Below are 19,791 nucleotides of genomic sequence, written 5' to 3'. Positions count from 1 at the left end.
CAAATAAAGAAGCACTCTAAAATCCATGTCAAAATCTGAGACAATGTTATTCAATTACATGAAATTGTGCCATCCAGTGGCAAAACTATCAAACACCAGATGGACTCACTGCCAGATTTGAAAATTAAATCATAACAATGCTAGATGCGGTGAATTAGTCTCTAAGTACAGCAACTTAATATATATCACATCAGGAAATTGATTTTTTTTCTTGTATTTTCTCAGCAGCAACATAATTTGCTCTGATATTGTCAAGGTGTGTCCTATACCTTTTTAAAAAAAGGTTGTCATCTTTCATATCCTTCCCTAGGTGCTGGAATCGCAGCATATTATAGAAGACCAAATGATATAACTATAAGGCTGACACAATGCATGGAGAAGGCCAGGAAAATGATTCCAATGTCCAAGCACCAAGAGACACCTGTTTACATGGGAGCCAGCGCAGGCATGCAGTTGCTCAGGTATAGTAGGATGTGGAGTTCAGAGAGGTAGCACCAGAGCCCCTGAAATTATAAGAGATAACCACACTTCCACACTCCAAATGCTACGCATCCTAAAGCCCACACCTAAGAAAGAAAATTTCAATAAGTGAGTAAAACTCCCCAAAGCATAGTATATATATATTAAGATTTTGAGTATGTAAAGAAGCTTTGCATCAGCCATGTAGTATGTGCCTGAAATCCAAGCTACTAAGGATGCTGAGAGAGGATGTATGAGGTCATCCTGGGGAAAATTAAAGAGACCACTTCTCAAAAAAAGCCTTGCCCATTTGCCCATAGTAAACTCAAGCGGGAAGAGACACACAGAGAGAAAGACTGAGCCTGTGTGCTCTGAGATTTGGAGACACAGAATTAGTCAATCAATATCTGGATGTAGGAAGACTAGAGGAGACCCACAGATGTCCCAAGACACTTATAACAAGCACATCTTTATTGGTCAACACTTGGTCACCTAGTTGCATTATTTGTTTACTTGTTCATTCATCGCTCATGAGTGCCTACTTTGTCCAGAATATAGATGAAGGTGACTCAGCCCCAAGGAAATAGTTCCACCCAGTGTGATCACTTCTTTTACAGAGGAATGATCAGAGCTCCTGTGGGAGCATTTGTCCTGCTCAGGATGAAAGGCCCTCAGAAAGACTTGTGCAAGGAGGAGATATATGAGCTGAGTCACAAAAAGAGGACTTGTCGGGTGAGGGAAGGGTGTTATAGACCAAGTGATAGCACATGTTCAGTAACCCACTGTTATTCAATACCTATTGTGTGTCAGGCACATTCTAAGAGCTGTGATACAGCAATGAAGAGGCAGGGCAAAGTTGCTAACTTGATGCAGTTGGTGTGGAGTTTGTTCTAGGATGTGCAGTGGTGGGGCAATAGGGCATATTCACAGGTCTGTTAGTAGCTCTGCAAAGACAGGAGACAGGGTGCATGTTGTAAAATAATAATAGTAGAAGCTAATATTTATTGAGCACTTGCTGTATTCTTAGAAGTGCACTAAATTCGTGACACACATTGTTTGATTTAATCACCAAAACAACAGTATGAAGTAGAGGATATGATTAACTGTTACTAACCAGATAAGGAAGCTGTGGCTCACAAATGTTGAGTAACACCCAAGGTCCCAAGTCTGCCTGGTAAGGGACAGAGCCAGAGTTGTGAATGGGATTCTGAGAAGGCCTTGTAGACCATGTGAAATTTAGAGTTTATCTTGAAGACAGTGGAAACTCACTTAAAAAAGTTACACAATTGGTGACGCTGGTAAAGAAGATAGATTGCAGTGGAGGGAAGCAAGGGTAAAGGAGGCGCAGGTAGTGGGTATGGGAGGCATTCAGATGAGAGGTTAGAGTTGGAAGGTACATCCTCTCAACGGGAGGCTCTTAGTGTTGCTTAGCCTAGGTCTTGGAAACCGGTGCATCTCATCTTCATTATGACAACTCCGGAAAACTCCTTTCTTAGGTCTCAAGGTCTCAAATGGACCCAAGAACTAGTGATAGTATGAGGAAGGTATTTCCCAGTCTGGAAGCAGTAGAAGTCGACTATGTCCCAGGTGACTTGCCACCTGCTTTCTACCAGAGTCCAAATTGAAAACCTCAAGCACAGACTAACTTGTGTAATCAACTAAGAGTCACCATAATTGCTAATATCACAAACATCAGCTCTAGGCATGGACAAAATACCCAACTACCACCACCACAATCTTTCTAGAACATTTGATTTTTTGATCCAGGAAGCAAAAGAGCAAAAATATTATTTTAGGAAGACTAACCTACTCAAGGATTGGAGAGATTTGAATTAAGGGGACAAAAAGATTAGCTCAGCCTCATCCCAAAGGAGGGTTCCTCTGTGAGCCATGTGTGGGGATCCCCATGTCTCCATTTATTCCAGCATATTTGGTTTGTTTCTTTGCAGCATTATGTGGAAAACATAGCTGGAATAAGTAGGTGTAATTATTAAGACCAAGATGGTAACGCCACCTCTTCTTTGGTGTAGGATGGCAAGTGATCGAATGGCTGGTAAGGTCATGGCTGCAGTGATAAGGAGCCTCAACAACTACCCGTTTAACTTCCATGGTGCCAAGATCATCACTGGCCAAGAGGAAGGTGCCTATAACTGGATTACTATCAACTATCTGCTTGGCCATTTCGTTCAGGTGATCACTTCACACCACCCATGGAAATGGCTCCCTAGGGGTCCATGACCTTGTTCTCTCAGGCAATATTTCATCCAGAGTGAGTGATGGATGAAAAAGTGCCATGAATTTATTCCCATGTTTGTAAGAATTACTGGAGGAATAGCTGCCTGTCAAGAACTTCCTTAGGGAAGTCTTCATCTCTGGGAGACAGAGGAAAAGAAAGTCTATCATTAAAAGTAAGAGCAGTTAGTACTTGCCTAGGCTGATTGCTGTGTGCTGTGCTAGCACTTACTTGTGCTGAGAGAATTCATCCTCAAACGACAGTCTGAGGTCTTTACAAGACTCCTTGCACCAAGAAATTTAAGAGGACTCTGCCATCTTAGAGGTGGGTGGTGATGCCTAATGAGGGTAATTATTGTGCTGAAGGTCACACGGTAATTACTGACTAAGGTGGGAGATGAACTTGAGTATGCCTGGTCCTAGACCCCTTTTTTTGTAGCACTTGTTACAATGCTTCTGTGTCACAGCAGTGTGTACTATGTCAAAGCCCCTCTCCTTTTGCTGTTGATCTAATGCAGACTCAGGAACCTCAGTGCCCTATGCCTTACCTTTCTGCCCCTGCTTCTCTGCTTTAGGAATCCCTGACTCTAAGAAACATGGTGAAAAGCTGACTGTCCAGAGACCTTTAGTGCTGGTGACTGTCCTCTTTTTCAGAAATCAAAATGGTACAATCAGTTCTTTGAAGGAATCAAACACGAGAAAAATTTTGGAGTTTTGAATCTTGGGTCAGACTCTACACAAATTACTTTTGTGCCTAAAAACCACACTATGGAGTCCCCAGAAAACTCTCTGCAATTTCGCCTCTATGGCAAGGACTACTATGTATACACACATAGCTTCTTGTGCTATGGGAAGGATCAAGCACTCTGGCAGAAATTGGCCAAGGACATTCAGGCAAGTGTTACTGAATTCAGACCAGCCCTTTCCACATCTGGTCCTCCAGCCCTCACATCCTGTTATTTTCTCTTTCTAATTCTGTAATTGGTCTGAAGCTGGTTATTGTACTTTCCAAACCCTTTCAGGCAAGATACCAAGCTATACCTGGTGGACCCCTATGAATTCTTCCATCCAGACATCCCGTCCTGTGTTTGTTTACTGCACTATCTCCAAGGAAACCACACATTTTTTCCCTTAGCAATTAATTTCTCACCCCTGAAGGATTGGTAATGAAAACTGCATGCTAGAGTATCATTCAGGGGTAGGTTGTTGCAATTTATAAGCAAATGGTCTTCTATGCCATTTTTTATTTCCCTTTTCTACAAAGTACAGAAAACAGGGTTGTTTGGAATGACCTGGAGAGGAAGAGAAAAAAACACTTCAGGAAAAACACGGAATTTATTAATCAACACTTTAAATCTTATTCCTGTATGCTTTTTGCATTTTTTAACACAAGAAAAGTTAAACACTCTGTTACAACATACAACTAAACCGTCAGGGTCACTCCAGGTGAATTGGGCTGGCATGAAATAGTCAACACAGAGATAGAGAAATACCTTTTTCTTTGGGTTCTTCGATGGGTCCTCTGACCCAGCTTACAAAGGAGGCAAGTCAGGCAAGAAAAAGAGGGAGAGCATGCCTTGAATCTGGGTTTTATTGGGGGAGGCTGTTCCATGGAGTATTTTATCCCCAAAAGGGCAAAGGGGTAGGATTACAAAGGAATAGGTGAGTGTATCTCAACCCATCAGGGTGACACCCACACCTGGAGCCATGCCTTGTTATCTGAGCTGGGCTAATGCCCAAGTTACTGGGACCTGGCACTACTGTGCCAGACTAAAAGCAACAATTGGTAGAACCTGGTGCATCAGAACTTAAAGGTGTCTGCATCCAGGGCAGCTCCCGACAACACTCCACATCATGAGAGTATCAGGCACATCCTGACAAATAAACACAGAGCAAGGTTGTCATATCCAGCTGGTCTCTGTCTCTGCTGGAAGGACAACTAGTTCTCTCGTCTCCCCATCTCTGATTCTCAAAACCACTATTAGTAAGATCATCGTGGAGCAGATGCCACTGTGAATGGCCCACTGATCCTCAGAATTCCACTAAATTTCTTATCCATAGCCACCTCATTTCTTCTCTGTAGGGTTAAGGGTTAAAAATCACTGGATTCTATTGGTTTAAAAGACCTAACACATGTTCCACCTCTTGGAGTTTCTGATTCTCTGCTTGGGGAGGTGAGGAGCCTCAGCCTCCCGTTTTTGAGAGTCTTGAGAATTTTCCTTGCTCCTGTTTTATGTGATTTAGCCCTAGGAACTCAGGGACATTCCCAACTAATCGTACTTCTGGGTCCAGCTTTAACTATATCAACATCCTGTAAATAGCTCAGAACATTAATATGTGGTACCACTTCTGGTGTCTGTTGTAGAAACTGTTTTTTAAACTGATTTCCAAGCATGAAAAAGTCAGGGAGGGGCATAATAATACCAATTCTATGTGCTGCCATTTTGTACTATGCCTACACAATTAATGAAGTAGGATTGTGGCTTTTGTACCCCAACATTCACAAGATTCCTTCAAGTGATTTTTTTTCCATTCAGGTGTTGAGTGATGGAGTCCTCAAGGACCCATGCTTTCATCCTGGGTATGAGGAAGTAGTGACAGTAAAAGCGCTTTACGAGACCCCTTGCACCAGGAGATTTAAGAAGATTCTGCCGTTTAATGAGTTTCAAATCCATGGTACTGGAAACTATAAACAATGCCAGCAAAGCATTCTTGAACTCTTCAACACCAGTTACTGCCCTTATTCCCAGTGTGCCTTCAATGGGGTTTTCTTGCCACCATTCCAAGGAAGTTTTGGGGTAAGTTTGTGAAATGATAAGTTATATTGGTTAGAATGATTTGGGTTGAAGGTTATAGAATATGTGTCTATAGAGAGCTTAAATAATAGGATTTCTTTTAATCTCACATCATAATGTCCTGAAATAAATCAAGGTTAGTTTTTTGGCTGAACAATGTAGGGACATGGGATCAGTGTCTTCATCATTTTCTTGACCTTCTTGTAGTGCTAAGATGGCAACTAGTGCTCCAAGCATCACATCACCACATCAACGCCAACGCAGGATTGACGTTAAGAGGTTCCTCTTGTATATGTCCCTCTGCCATTATGTGCGAGTACCTACAGATATCTTTTCAGATCACGTTGACCAGAACTTCATGAAATGCATATACTAAAATTTTTTGTGATAAAGGAGAAATTTTCAATAATATGGTTGGTTTACACTAATTATGGTTCATTTCCTGGGGAGTCTCTCCTAAGGATATCGCTATCTCTATCTGGATAAAATCATGATTGTATAACCAAGAAAGAAGTAGGGGCTGGAACCCATTAGAGTCTGCTGCAAGTGGCTCCCCAATGTCTGTGGGACATTTGTTATAGTTAAAGCTTCGTCCCAGGGTTTCATAAACTGACTTCCAGACCACTCATGTATAATCGAATCAAGCCTTTATTGAAGCACACCGGTGGCGGCTGACCAGAACATAAATCTGTTCCCCTGATCAGCCCCGAACAATTGCAAGGGCACTCCTTATAAGCCTGAAAACTGCAAAAGAGATGTTCGGGGGGCGGGGGGTCTAGCCAATGCAAGCAAGCCAGGTTACAGAAGCGGGACAGTGCAGTCAAGCGGAGGGAAGCCTAACCAATCACAGTTAGCCCAGTCACCCCAGTTACAAAAACAGAGCCCCATTACCCTAGTTACAGAAACAATACCCCATTAGGTAATTCCGTGTTCTTAAAGGTTTCTATAGCAAAAGGAAAAGAACATCTTGCTCCAGTCATGACTCTTCTACTTGGCATGGTTGTTTTACAGGATGAAGTCATAAAACAAAATGGAGTCACATTTGCTCCTACTATCACACATTGACTCAGCTGAGGGTTTTCCCCTAAATAGACATTTAATAAGTAGAAACTCAGGATATCCCAAAGAAGAATTGACAATACTATCATTTTGATTACATTTTGAAGTGTGGGAAATTATTTAATTCCAAAATCCTTCTTTTCCTAATTGTTCCAGAAGAAGATGAAGAAAGTGAGCAGAAGCAGAAGAGATGCCCCTGATCTACTTACTCATTATTCAAATTACATGTCATGTTTCTGGAGATCAAGTGTTACTGCATTAACAGTTTAGGAGTATATTGCAAAATTCACTACCATTTATTAAGTGCCAGTTATGGAGCAAACATTGTTTATATTCATTTGAGGCAGCATCCAAAGAAACAAGGGCTTTTATCTGTTTTGACTACTCTTTCTCCCTTTCACAAAACAGATCAACATGTGAGAATGGGGGGTTCACTTCCCCTTGAGGATTCCAGCAAGTGTCACAGAAAGAGCTCCCTGGAGACAGCACAGGACTGATGGTACTCAGACCTGACTTAAGTCTTGGCTTTTGGGGAAACTTTTGAGCTCCTCATTCCTTTGGTCTCTGGGAAAGCAGCAGGAGGTAGTGCCATGGATCCAGGCTTACTTTAATCATGGCCCAACTACAGCTTCCCTCTCCTCAGGAATCCTGAGGAAAGCACATCACTAGAAAACCACTGGCAGAGCAATAGCTTTGGTTATTAGTTGGCTCCAACCCCCAGTTCAGAACAAATTAGAACCTCATTTGAATATTCTGTAACTGAGCTGGCATTGGTTGCCCACCATGGGATTTCTTGGGCCAGGGTCCTCCCTTGCCNTTACCTTATGCTTTTTGTATTTTTGAAGGCAAGAAAAGTTAAATGCTCCACATCAGTAGAGTACCAGGCACACCCTGACAAATAAACACAGAGCAAGGTTGTCATATCCAGCTGGTCTCTGTCTTTGTTGAAAGAACAACCAGTTCTCTATTTTCCCCCAAAGCACTCTCTGATTCTCAAAACTGCTATCAGTAAGAAGACTATCAGTAAGAAGAGTAGATGCCACTGAGTATAGCCCATTGAGCCTCAGAGTTCCACTAAATTTCTTATCCACAGCCACCCAATTTCTTCTCTGTGGGGTTGAAGGTTAAAAATCATTGGATTTGGGCTAGGGCTGGGGTTCAGTGGTAGAGCACTTGCCTACCATGTGTGAGGCACTGGGTTTGATTCTCAGCACCATACATAAATAAATAAAATAAAGATTAAAAAAAATCACTGGATTCTGTTGGTTTAAAAGACCTAACACATGTTCCACCTTTTGGAGTTTCTGATTCTCTGCTTAGGGAGGTAAAGAGCCTCAGGCTCAATTTTTGGGAGTCTTGAGAATTTCCCTGGGGAATCTTCTTCCAACATATATAATTTAGGCCTAAGAACTCCAAGGCATTCCCAGCTAATGACATTACTGGGTCCAGCTTTAACAATATCAGCATCCTATAAATTCCCCAGGTACAGTCACATCTGGTACCACTTCTGGTGCATGCAATAGAAACTTTTTTTTAACACTTATTTTTATTGGTAAAAAACTCAGGGAGAGATATAATGATGCCAGTTCTATGTGCTATCATTTTCTACTATGCCTACACAATAATGATGTCAGATTGTGGCTTTTGTACCCCAACATTCACAGGATTCCTTCAAGTGATTTTTTTCATTCAGGTGTCAAGTGATAGAAGCCTCAGGGACCCATGCTTTCACACGGGGTATAAGAAGGTTGTGAACGTAAGTGACCTTTACAAGACCCCTTGCACCAAGAAATTTAAGAGGACTCTGCCATTTGATGAGTTTCAAATCCAGGGTACTGGAAACTATGAACAATGCCAGCAAAGCATTCTTGAGCTCTTCAACACTGGTGACTGCCCTTACTCTCAGTGTGCCTTCAATGGGATTTACTTGCCACCAATCCAGGGAAATTTTGAGGTAAGTTTGTGAAATGATGAGGTATATTGGCTAGAAGGATTTTGGTTGAAGTTTATAGAATATAAGAGACTTTCTTATAAGTGTCACAGAAAGAGCTCCCTGGAGACAGCACAGGACTGATTGTACCCAGACCTGACTTAAGTCTTGGCTTTTTGGGAAACTTTTGAGCTCCTCATTCCTTTGGTCTCTGGGAAAGCAGCAGGAGGTAGTGCCATGGATCCAGGCTTACTTTAATCATGGCCCAACTACAGCTTCCCTCTCCTCAGGAATCCTGAGGAAAGCACATCACTAGAAAACCACTGGCAGAGCAATAGCTTTGGTTATTAGTTGGCTCCAACCCCCAGTTCAGAACAAATTAGAACCTCATTTGAATATTCTGTAACTGAGCTGGCATTGGTTGCCCACCATGGGATTTCTTGGGCCAGGGTCCTCCCTTGCCTTGAATCAAACTTCTGGAGGAGGAAGGAGGGTACCACAAGAGGAAGGCAAGTGGTGAGGGCAGCTGGAGACAGCCAAGGGCCTGTTTAATTCCAGTCACTGCTAGGAAGTAAATGTAAAGGAAAAGGAACATACCCTCTTTAAGGAGTTGACGTTTTAATGTCTCTGAACACTTTGCCTCCTGGGAAACATGGCTTAATTCCTGCCTTCAACATAGAGCAAACCCTTCTTCCTTGAGGGAATGGAATTTTTTGCCTCTGAATGTGATTTCTGCAATCCAGGTAGGGAGAAGTAATGGCTGGAAAAGGTGGTGGGCCCTTGAGCTCCCCCTAGCGGCTTTTATGTTTGTTTTCTTGGTCTCTTGTTGAGATTGTTCTGACTTCTAAACCTTTATTTGGTAGCCCCCTTGGATTAGCTCATTGTCTCCCTCTGCATAGCCTGTTTCTTCTCTGGATACATCCCTCAGGGTCACTGTCTGATACTTACCCATGTTTTGGAAATTTTTTTCCATTTCAGATATTTTTTTTAGGGTGGGGGAGTGGTCCTCTTTGTAAATATTTTGCTTGTTTTTTCTCTAAAAATTAGAAACTATATTCCCTGTTTCACTGGCAGTTGGTTATGAGCAATGGATATGCTGGACAAGTGGTTACTGGGGATGGGGAGCTGATTTGTAGCATTTGCCAATTTCCATAGTGTAAATATTCCCACCCCAGTCTATTTCTGCCTCCCAAACTGACATGAACTACATCACAAAAATCCTGAAGTTTTCATGTTCAGCTCTTGCCTGTCAGAGTCAGCTCATAACACCAATACAGCAGATGTCAAGTGGGCCCTAGCATCAGGGAGGTGCTGACAGAGCTTAGCTCTTTCTCGTAGCAGTCCTCTCACCTCACTGAAGTTCTGAGGACTGATTTGGAACAAATCATCTTCCATGCATGTATAAAGTGAGACAATGAATCCTAATGTTACATATAACTATTATGGAGTGATAAAAATAATTTTAAAAGAAGAAATTCCCATTTCCAAGGCCAGGAACTTGAAGCATAACTTTTTGAAACACCAAATCCAATTGCATTTCCATTATTTCCGGAAGGAGTTATCTTGTGTGTTCTCAAACCACAGAGCATTTGTTGGAGGAGAGTTTGTGGACCATTGCAAGTGTCCCTGATGATCTAATTCTTCGTCTGTAAATATAGTATTAAAAACTGTTAGTGCTGTGTCTGCCTACATTGTGGCCCTTGTCACTAGGTTGAATCCAATGTGACAGGCAAAACAGAAACACCAACAAGATGGAACATCTCTGGGAATTACTTTGGAGGTAATTGGGGAAATGGCTTTTGAGATCACATGGTGCAATTTATATAAACAAGAAAGGACGGAAACAGATTCAATGGAGACCTGGAAATAAAGAACATTTGAAATGTATTTGCACGTGCACGTGGGCGCGTACACGCGCACGCGCACACACACACACACACACACATATACACAGAGTTGACCACTGAATAACATGGGGAATGTGGGCACTGATCTCTCAGTCCAGCTTCCATGTGTAACTTTTTTTACAATAAGTATTTAAGATTTTTTTTTAACACAGCCTCCTTGGTTAATTTATACACAAATTTTATTTTGTGCTAACTTTCTGAGTTTTCCCCCCTTTGGAATTCTGGTAAAAGTGGAATGTGAACTTTACTAAAACATTAGTAGACTGCTTCAGAAATGAAGGAAATATCAAACAAACAAACAAAACATCTTGACTAGATCTCATATACATACACTCGTTTTTATCAAATTAGACAAATAGTAAATATGAATACAGATTTGTTACAAATAATGCATCTTTAAAAACTGCCATTATTTTAGTGGAATTGAAGCATATGGCTTGTTTGCAGCAGGAATACCCTGTAAATGGCATCTTTGCTTTTCTCTGAACCAAAAATGAGCTCCCACAGGGATCAAGTCAGTGTTCCTATGTGTTGGACACAGCCTAAAACTTCAATTTTCTCTTATAGGCATTTTCAATTTTCTATTTTGTGATGGAATTTTTTAACTTGACATCAGAAAAGGTCTCTCAGGAAGAGGCAATTAAGAGAATAGGAAACTTCTGCTCTCAGCCTTGGAATGAGGTAAGTACCTAGAGACTGTAGCCATCACAGTTGCACTGTGCCCCTTGCAGCTTGGAGGATGTGAGTCTGCTCCTGACCTCGTGCTGCCCTGACCAAGATCTAGAAAATGTGTCAGATAAGCCCAGATGGTGGGCCAAGGAATGAATTTACCAACATTCCTTGATAACTTGACATAAAATGTCGTATGTAAGGTATTGTGTTTCTCACCTACTGTGAAGTCTGGCAGCAAGCAGCTGCTGGCATGGGATTAGCAGTTCATCTATGTCTCAGGCATTGCACCTGCAGTTCTATAGTCATGTCATGTCCTCATGGACACAGGTGGCTGCTCTAGCATCTCTGTTCAAACTTAGAAGAAGGTAGAATAAGATACAGCTGTCCTTTTCACAGGAAAGGAAAGGCTATTGCAGAAGGCCCATAGAAGTCTTTCTCTTGTTTTTAAATTTTTTTTATTATTAAGTTTTATTTTGGTGGGGGGGCTGGGGTTGTGACTCAGTGATACAGCGCTTGCTTAGCATGCATGAGGCATTGGGTTCGATTCTCAGCACCACATACAAATAAATAAAATAAAGGTCCATCAACAACTTAAAAAAATAAAGTTTTTTTTGATTGGTACATAGTAACAATACATTTTATGCAGTACCATGTGATATTTTGACATATGTATACATTGTTGATCAAATCAGGATAGTGATTGCATCCATCCCCTTAAACATTTATCAGTTGTCGGGGTGAATAACATTCAAAATCCTCTTTCTAGCTTTTATGAAATATACACTACCTTATTCTGAACTATAGTCACCCTATTGTACAACGGAACACCAGCACTTATTCCTCCTAACTGTAATAACCTCTCTCTATCTTTCCTGGTATACTTCATTCCCTCACCCCAATCCCTTCCTTGCTCAACTCAGTGGGATCAACTTTTCTATATTCAACATATGATTGAGATCATACAGTATTTGTCTTTTTGTTTTTGGTTTATTTAACTCAAAATAATATCCTCCAGGTTCATCCATAGTGTTCCAGATGACAGATTTTCATGTTTTTTTTAATGGCAAATTAGTATTCTATTGTATGTTTCTATCACATTGTCTTTATCCACTCATCTCTCGATGGATACTTACAGTGAGCCCCTATCAAGGTTAAGGTGAATAAGACTGCAATAAACTTTGGGAGTAAACCATCATGTCACCTTAGGAACCGAATTCCTCAACAAGACTTCTAAAGAGAGAAGTACAATCAAGAGTCAATAACAGGGATAGTATCAAACTGAAAAGCTTCTTCACAGCAAAGAATGGGAGAAAATATTTACCACCGGCACCTCAGATAGAGCATTAATCTCCAGGATATACAAATAACTCACAAACTGAACACCAGAAAAAATGAATATCCCAATCAATAAATGGGCAAAGGAACTGGACAGATACTTCACAGAAGTTATGAATAGTTATCAAATATATGAAAAAATGTTCAACATATCTAGCAATTAGAGAAATGCAGATTAAAACTACACTGAGATTCCATCTCACTTCAGCCAGAATGGCAATTATAGGAATATAAGTAAGAATAATGTTGATGAGGATGTAGGGGAAATGTACAAATTGGTGCAACCACTCTGGAAAGCAGTGTAGAGATTCCTTAGAAAACTTGGAATGAAATCACCATTTGACCCAGTTATCTCACTCCTTGGCATATACCCTTAAAATCAGCATATTACAGTGATGCAGCCACATCAATGTTTATACAGCTTAATTCACAATAGCTAAGCTATAGAACCAACTGACATGCCCTTCAACAGATGAATTGATAAAGAAAATGTGGTATATACACACAACGGAATATTGCTCAGCCATAAAGAAGAATGAAATTATTGCAATTGCCGTAAATGGATGGAACTGGAGACTATCATTTTAAGTGAAATAAGCCAGAACAAAGGCAGAATGTTCTCTTTGATATGCTGGTGCAAACACACAACAAATGGGGAGGGAAAGAATAAAAGCTCAGTGGATTAGACAAAGGATAATGAAGGGAGGGGAGGGGGTGAGAATAGAAAAGACAGTAGAATTAATTGGACATAACTTTCCTATGTTCATATATGAATACACGACCAGTGAAACTCCACATCATGTACAACCACGAAAATGGAATCCTAATTAGAATAAGTTATACTCCATCTATGTATAATATGTCAAAATACACTCTATTGTCATGTATATCTAAAAAGAATAAATCAAAAAAGGGAAGAAAAACAAGGAAAAGGAGAAAAATTCCCTATAAATAATACATTAGGAGTGAAGATGTCTCTTTTGACATACTGATTTCATTTTCTTTGGGTATACACTTATTCATTTCTTTGGGTAATTCCACTTAGTAGTGGAATTGCTGGACCAGATAGTACTTCTATTTTTAATTTTTTTGAGGAATCTCTATACTGTTCATAATTTCTGTGACAAGTTTATGTCCCCAACAGTGCCAGGCAAGCACTCTATTCTTGAACTACATTTCAGTCCTTTTTTTTTTTTTTTTTTTAATAACAGTCATTCCAAGAGAAGTAAGGTGGTATCTCACTGTGTTTCTTTTGTTAACTGATACCAGGTTCCACTCCCAGAGATTCCTATTTAACTCGTATGAGAATACCCAGCTAAGCATGAGGAATTTTTTATTGACACATAATATTTGTACATATTTATGTGTTACAGTATGATAATATGATACGTGTATGCAATGTATAATGATAAAATCAGGGTAACTAGCATTTCCATCTCCTCAAATATTAATGATTTCTATGTGTTGGAAACCTTTATGTTCTTTCTTTCTAGGGATTCTGAAATGTATCATACATTAATATAAGGTAGTTACCCTACTAGCTATGGAGCAGCAGACTAATTGCTCCTGTCTGTTTTGAAGTCCCTAATCTAAGCTCTGTCTACCCTACCCCTACAATTCCCAGTCTCCAGTGACCACTATTATTCTGTTTTTCTATGTGATAGTTTTTTTTAATTCTCAGAAATGAGTAAGAACATGTGATATTTGTTTTTCTTTGCCTGGCTTATTTCACTTTATATAATGTCTTCAAGTTTCTTACATGTTTCTGTGATAGGATTTCATTCATTTTTAGCTGAGTAATATTCCATTGTGTGTGTGTTTGTATATGCATACATATATACCATATTTTCTTCATCCATTCATCAGCTGATTCCATATCCTGGCTATCATGAGTAGTCCTGCAAGAAACATGAGAGTTGTTTTAGTCAGGTTTTTTCTTGTTGTGACCAAAAGGCCTGATAAGAACAATGTAGTGGAAGAAAAGTTTATTTGGGGATCACAGTTTCAGAGACTGCAGTCTAAAAACAGCCAGCTGCACTGCTCTGGGTCTAAGGCAAGTCATAACTGAGTCAGGGGATAGCATCTGAGGATGTAACCAACAGGAAGCAGAGAGAACATGTTCTGTTCACCAGGGATAAAATACATCCACCAAGGGCACACCCCAGTGAGCTACTTCCTCAGCCACATCCCATCTGCCTAGAGTTAACATCTCATTAATCCATCCAAGTGGATTAAGGCACTGAATAGGTTAAACTGTCATAACCCAATCATTTTACCTCTAAACTTTTTTGCATTGTCTCACACATGAGCTTAAATAGCTGGGGGACATGATATCTAAACCACAACATTTTGCTCCTAAAAGCTCATGACCACCTCACAATATGAAAAATATTTAGTCCATTTCCAAGAGTCCCCATAGTCTTAATAGCTCCAGCTTTGTCCAAAAATTCTCCTCTGAGACGAAGGCAAACTCTTAGCTGCTGTCTCCTGTAAAAATTCAAAGCAAGTTACATGTATCCAATATATAAAGGCAGAGTAAAAATTTCCATTCCACAGGGAGAAATCAGCACATTGAATGAAGGAATGGGACCAAAGCAAGACCAAAATCCAGCTGGGCAAACAAAGCCTTTAGCTCCATGTACCCCATTAGGCACATTACATGATGATGTTCTCTCCAAAGGGATTGTGTACCTCTAGCCCTTTGGCCTTGCTGGTTGAAGTCCAAGGCAAGTCTCTTGGCTTTTGCCCAATTCCTATAGTTTTCCTTGGCAGACTTCCCAGGTTACTGGTATCTCTTATTCTTGGGGATCTGCAATGAAGCTTTGGCTTCCATCTCATATCTTCAGGCATTGCCCTTTCAGAGGCTGCCCATAAGGAAACCAAACCTGCTATGCTTTGTCTAGGCTCCCAAGCTATCCTTTGAAATATCAGTGGAAGCCTCCAAGACCCCTAACTCCAGCTTCCTGCAGTCCTGCAGAACTGGCACCATTTGGTGGATGCCCAGGTCTGCCACAATCTAAACAGTAGCCAAGCTTCCTGCAGCAACCTCTGAGCATTGCTGAATATAGTGAAACATCTTCCTAGGTGCCCCTGTGCAAACAGGGGCCTCATACTCTCTTCTCAAAGGCATTTTAAATTTTACATCCATGATCCTGAGATGGGTGTGGTCTTGCCATTTTCTGAGGTGCCCTGATGCCATCTTTTCTATTGTCACCATTTTTTAGCGGCTGTAATTGCTTTAATAACCACACCTTCCTTAGCCAGAGTTTGATTCCCATTTTTCTTGCCAAACTGCAAGTTTTCAAATCTTCCTGCTCTGCTTTCTGCTCCTGAGTATCATGGTAAACTTGGCTAACATCCTCTAGCAGTATCCATGCCATACTGCCTGAATGCTGTGCTACTTTGAGATTTCCTCTACCAGAGTCATTAGTTCTTCACCTTTAAATTCAATCTCAGGAAAGTCTCAGCACATGGGCAAAATGGAAACAACATCTTTGCCACATATAACATGAATGACCTCTAGTCCAATTTCCAATAAAGTTCTACTTCTCCTCTGCAATCTCATGAGCTCAGTCTTTGCTGTCCATTTGCATTTTGGTCTTCTGAACTCCACCAGAATCACCCATCAAGGTCTACTTGCAACTAAAACTTTTCCAGCTTGCACTTCTAAACTTTTCAAAATTCCTGCCACAAATTCCAAAGAGTTCCCAAATCTCCTGAACCAAAGACCTGACAAGAACAACATAGAGGAGGAAAATTTTATTTGGGGGCTCATGGCTTTAGAGGTTCAGTCCAGGGTTATCTGACTTAATATCGCTTGGCCTAAAGCAAAGCAGAACATCATGGCAGAAGGGCATGGGAGAGGAAAGTAGGTCAGGACATGGCACCAAGAAGCAGAGAGAGCTCCACTCACCACGAACAGCATATAAACTCCAAAGCCATGCCCAGTGACCCACCTCCTCCAGCTGCTCTTCACCTCCCTACAGTTACCGCCCAGGTAATTCCTGTCAGTGACCAATGCACTGATTAAGCTAAAACTCTCATATCTCAATCATTTGACATCTAAACTTTCTTGCATTACATGAGCTTTGGGGAGACACCTCATATCTAAACCATAAAAGGAGTACTATAGATATCTCTTGGATGTAATGATTTCATTTCCTGTGGATATTTTCCCAGGTGTGATATTGCTGGATCATATAATAATTCAATTTTTAATTTTTTAAAAACTCTCCATACTTTTTTCCATAATGACTATACTAATTCACATTCCCACTATTAGTACATAAGAGTTCCCCTTCTTCTGTCTCCTCACTAGTATTTATTCTGTGTCTTTTTGATAATAGCCATTAAAACTGGAGGGAAATGATATTTCATTGTGATTTTGGTGTGCACTTCCATGATTAGAAAATTGAGCATTGTTTTCCTATACATGTTGGCCTTTTGTGTGCTTTCCTTTAAGGATTCAGATCATTTGCCCATTTTTTTTAGTTTGATTATTTGGGTCTTTCTGCTGTTTGAGTTCCTTGTGTATTCTGGATATTAACCCTTGTCCGATGAATAATTTTTAAATAATTTCTTCCATTCTGTTATTTCCTTTTTAATGCTGGTTGCTTCCTTTGCTATGCAGAAGCTTCTTTGAGATAATCTTATTAGTATATTTTTACTTTTGTCATCCAAGTTTTTTCGGTCTTATCCAAAAAAAATCTGCCTACCCAAGTACTACTTAGACTAATATTGCTAAAAGTGGACATCCTTATCTTGCTCCAGATCTTAGGACGAAATGCTTTCAGTCCTTTTCCACTAAGTATGATGTTGGCCATGGGCTTTTCTTACATGACCTTTATTGTGCTGGGGATCCTTCTACACCTAATATCTTGGGAGTTTTTATCATGAAGGGCTTACAGACAATATGTTTTTCAAAAAGGGCAAGAAATTTAGGGAAAGGCAGGGCAGGGAGGTACCACATATAAAATATTTGGCACAGTTCTGAGTACATGATATATCTTTAAAATGTTAGTTCTTTCTCTGTCCATGGTGTCCAGGAGGGAATTCCCATCTTAAGGGCAAAGAGATGGGGCTACAAACAGAACTCTGGGCTGACCAAGAGATGTCCTAGCCTATTGTCCTCTAATTAAGGCAGGAGGAGGAGGAGAGCAGGCTATATCATCACAACAGTTAGATGGATAAGGGCAGGGAGTGGCAGGCAGCTCTTAATATCTTCAGTAGAAAGTGGGATAAACAAACAAGGACTCAACACGATGAGTGAGGACTTTATGTGAATCAGATATTTTTAGAAAGGTTGAGTAAGGAGAGAATTCAGGAGGTAAGTTGCTGCACTTTCAGTAGTCTTTAGCAAAATGCCTCTTAAAAGTGTGATCCAGAGCTCTGTTTCTCAAACATTATTGTGCACATAAATGACCGGAGAATTGTCTTAAAATGCAGATTCTGAGTTGGTAGTTCCAGGGTGAGGACCAACATGATCCCAGAGGATGCTGATACTGTCAGTTCAGGGTCTAAGCTGAGTTGGAGGGATTTTAGGCATTTGTTTCCTTTAAATGCTCACAGAGACTCTGAGCCAAAGCCTCTGCTCAAGAGCATATAGGACACTCCAATTAAACAAAGGTTAATGGATTTCTTACTTCAATATTTCGTACAGATATTAATATGCTAATACGACTGCAAAACTCTAGCTTTAGTGGACAGAATAATACACTAAAATTAACTTTTTCTGAACTTTCTAGATCACAGGAACTAATTTTTTTGCAGCATCTATTAATATTTTACAGGACCCTATGGAGGAATAGAAACCCTCCTTAGGAGACTCTAAACTAAACATTCTTGCACCTACTGAAAGAGGTATTTCAGTAGTATTTCCAGTACTGAAAAGCTACTGGGAGAACTTGGCCTTAGGCTCACATGGGCTGGGCCTTTCTCCTTGCTTCATCAGGTCTAATAATAAGGAAGAAAGACATGGATATGTGCCTTTGTACAGTATATTTACTTTGCTTCATTTCTAGGTAAAGACATCCTTTCCTAAAGTAGATGAGAAGGAACTGAGTGAATACTGCTTTTCTGGTATCTACATCCTCTCCCTCTTTACATATGGTTATCACTTCACAAATAAGACCTGGGAAAACATTCATTTTATGGGCAAGGTAAATTGGCTATGTGTTGGGTTCTGGGGAAGTTGGGTAGTAGCTACTAAAGAAGCTTGGGTCTTGAAAATGGTGGGAGTTGACCTGATTTGTTTTGGCCTGATGTTCTGTTCTGCCATTTCACCTCTAACCCATGCTGCCATACTATGTGAAGCCCTTCTGGGAATATCAACCACCTATGGCCATCTCCCCAAGGAGCGCAACCTGCATTCTCAGTTGTACCTGTCTGCCCACAGAACAGTGGCTAATTCTCCTAAAACAAAAAATGAGAGGTTAATATAAATCATTTCAGTAGCCACAGTGATTGTGTTGTGCTGACTTCAAAATCCATCCCAGGGGCCAGGGTTCTGGCTCAGTGGTAGAACATTTGCCTAGCATATCTGAGGCACTGGATTTGATCCTCAGCACCACATGAAAATTAACATATAAAATAAAATAAAGTTATTAGAGACCATGACTGTATGGAGTAACTGCAAAATAAAATCTCTTCCTAAAGCCCCTTGCACAAACTTAGAAAGGATGATCATGGTTCCTTGTAAGGAATGGAGGCTTTGTTGGTTGTTGCTTCAACACTTACCAATCTGAGCGCTCTGTGAGGAAAGGAACTGACTGGTTGGGAATGGGGCTGTTGCTTAGAAGTCACGCTGAGCCTGAGCCCTAAGACAACTTCACTGCTGTGCTTTGCCATAGTGCCACCTGCAGGTAATTAGGAGTAGAGAAACATGCTTGATGACAATATCAAGAGCAGTGTTACGGAAGGCTTTAAAACTATGTCCACTAAGGGAAAACACATTTTAACCCCATTTAAAATATGGTGATTTCAAGCAAAACAAACATCAAAACATAAATTGTAGCTGCTCCAAATACAGTAGTATGAGTACAATCTTTTGAGTATGGACCCTCTAACTCAAACTCAAATGTTTTCCTTATTTTAATATCTCAGACTCCCTTTCTTTTTTTTTTTTTTAATTTTTTATTGTTGGCTGTTCAAAACATTACATAATTCTTGATATATCATATTTCACACTTTGATTCAAGTGGGTTATGAGCTCCCATTTTTACCCCGTATACAGATTGCAGAATCACATCAGTTACACATCCATTGATTTACATATTGCCATACTAGTGTCTGTTGTGTTCTGCTGCCTTTCCTATCCTCTACTATCCCCCCTCCCCTCCCCTCCCCTCGCCTCTTCTCTCTCTGCCCCCTCTACTGACATTCATTTGTCCCCCTTGTATTATTT

The 19,791-nt window shown here is 40.4% G+C and overlaps 1 protein-coding gene across 1 annotated transcript in view; it reads left to right on the top strand.

The window, feature by feature from the left end:
* Positions 1-357: 357 nt before the first annotated feature.
* The window catches only part of LOC107149751 (ectonucleoside triphosphate diphosphohydrolase 1-like), a 26,817-nt gene continuing 7,383 nt past the window's right edge, over positions 358-19,791 (top strand). The window contains exons 1-6 of the mRNA XM_015494564.2: positions 358-461; positions 2,490-2,649; positions 3,346-3,585; positions 8,239-8,499; positions 10,950-11,063; positions 18,410-18,547. Coding sequence (XP_015350050.1) covers positions 373-461; positions 2,490-2,649; positions 3,346-3,585; positions 8,239-8,499; positions 10,950-11,063; positions 18,410-18,547 — 1,002 coding nt within the window. The 5' untranslated portion in view covers positions 358-372. The remainder of the gene's footprint in view (positions 462-2,489; positions 2,650-3,345; positions 3,586-8,238; positions 8,500-10,949; positions 11,064-18,409; positions 18,548-19,791) is intronic.

Source organism: Marmota marmota, unplaced genomic scaffold, assembly GCF_001458135.2.
Source record: "Marmota marmota marmota unplaced genomic scaffold, marMar, whole genome shotgun sequence".
Classification (NCBI taxonomy): Eukaryota; Metazoa; Chordata; class Mammalia; order Rodentia; family Sciuridae; genus Marmota; species Marmota marmota.
The sequence above is the reverse complement of the archived record's forward strand: the minus strand, read 5'-3'. Positions and strand labels throughout refer to the sequence as shown.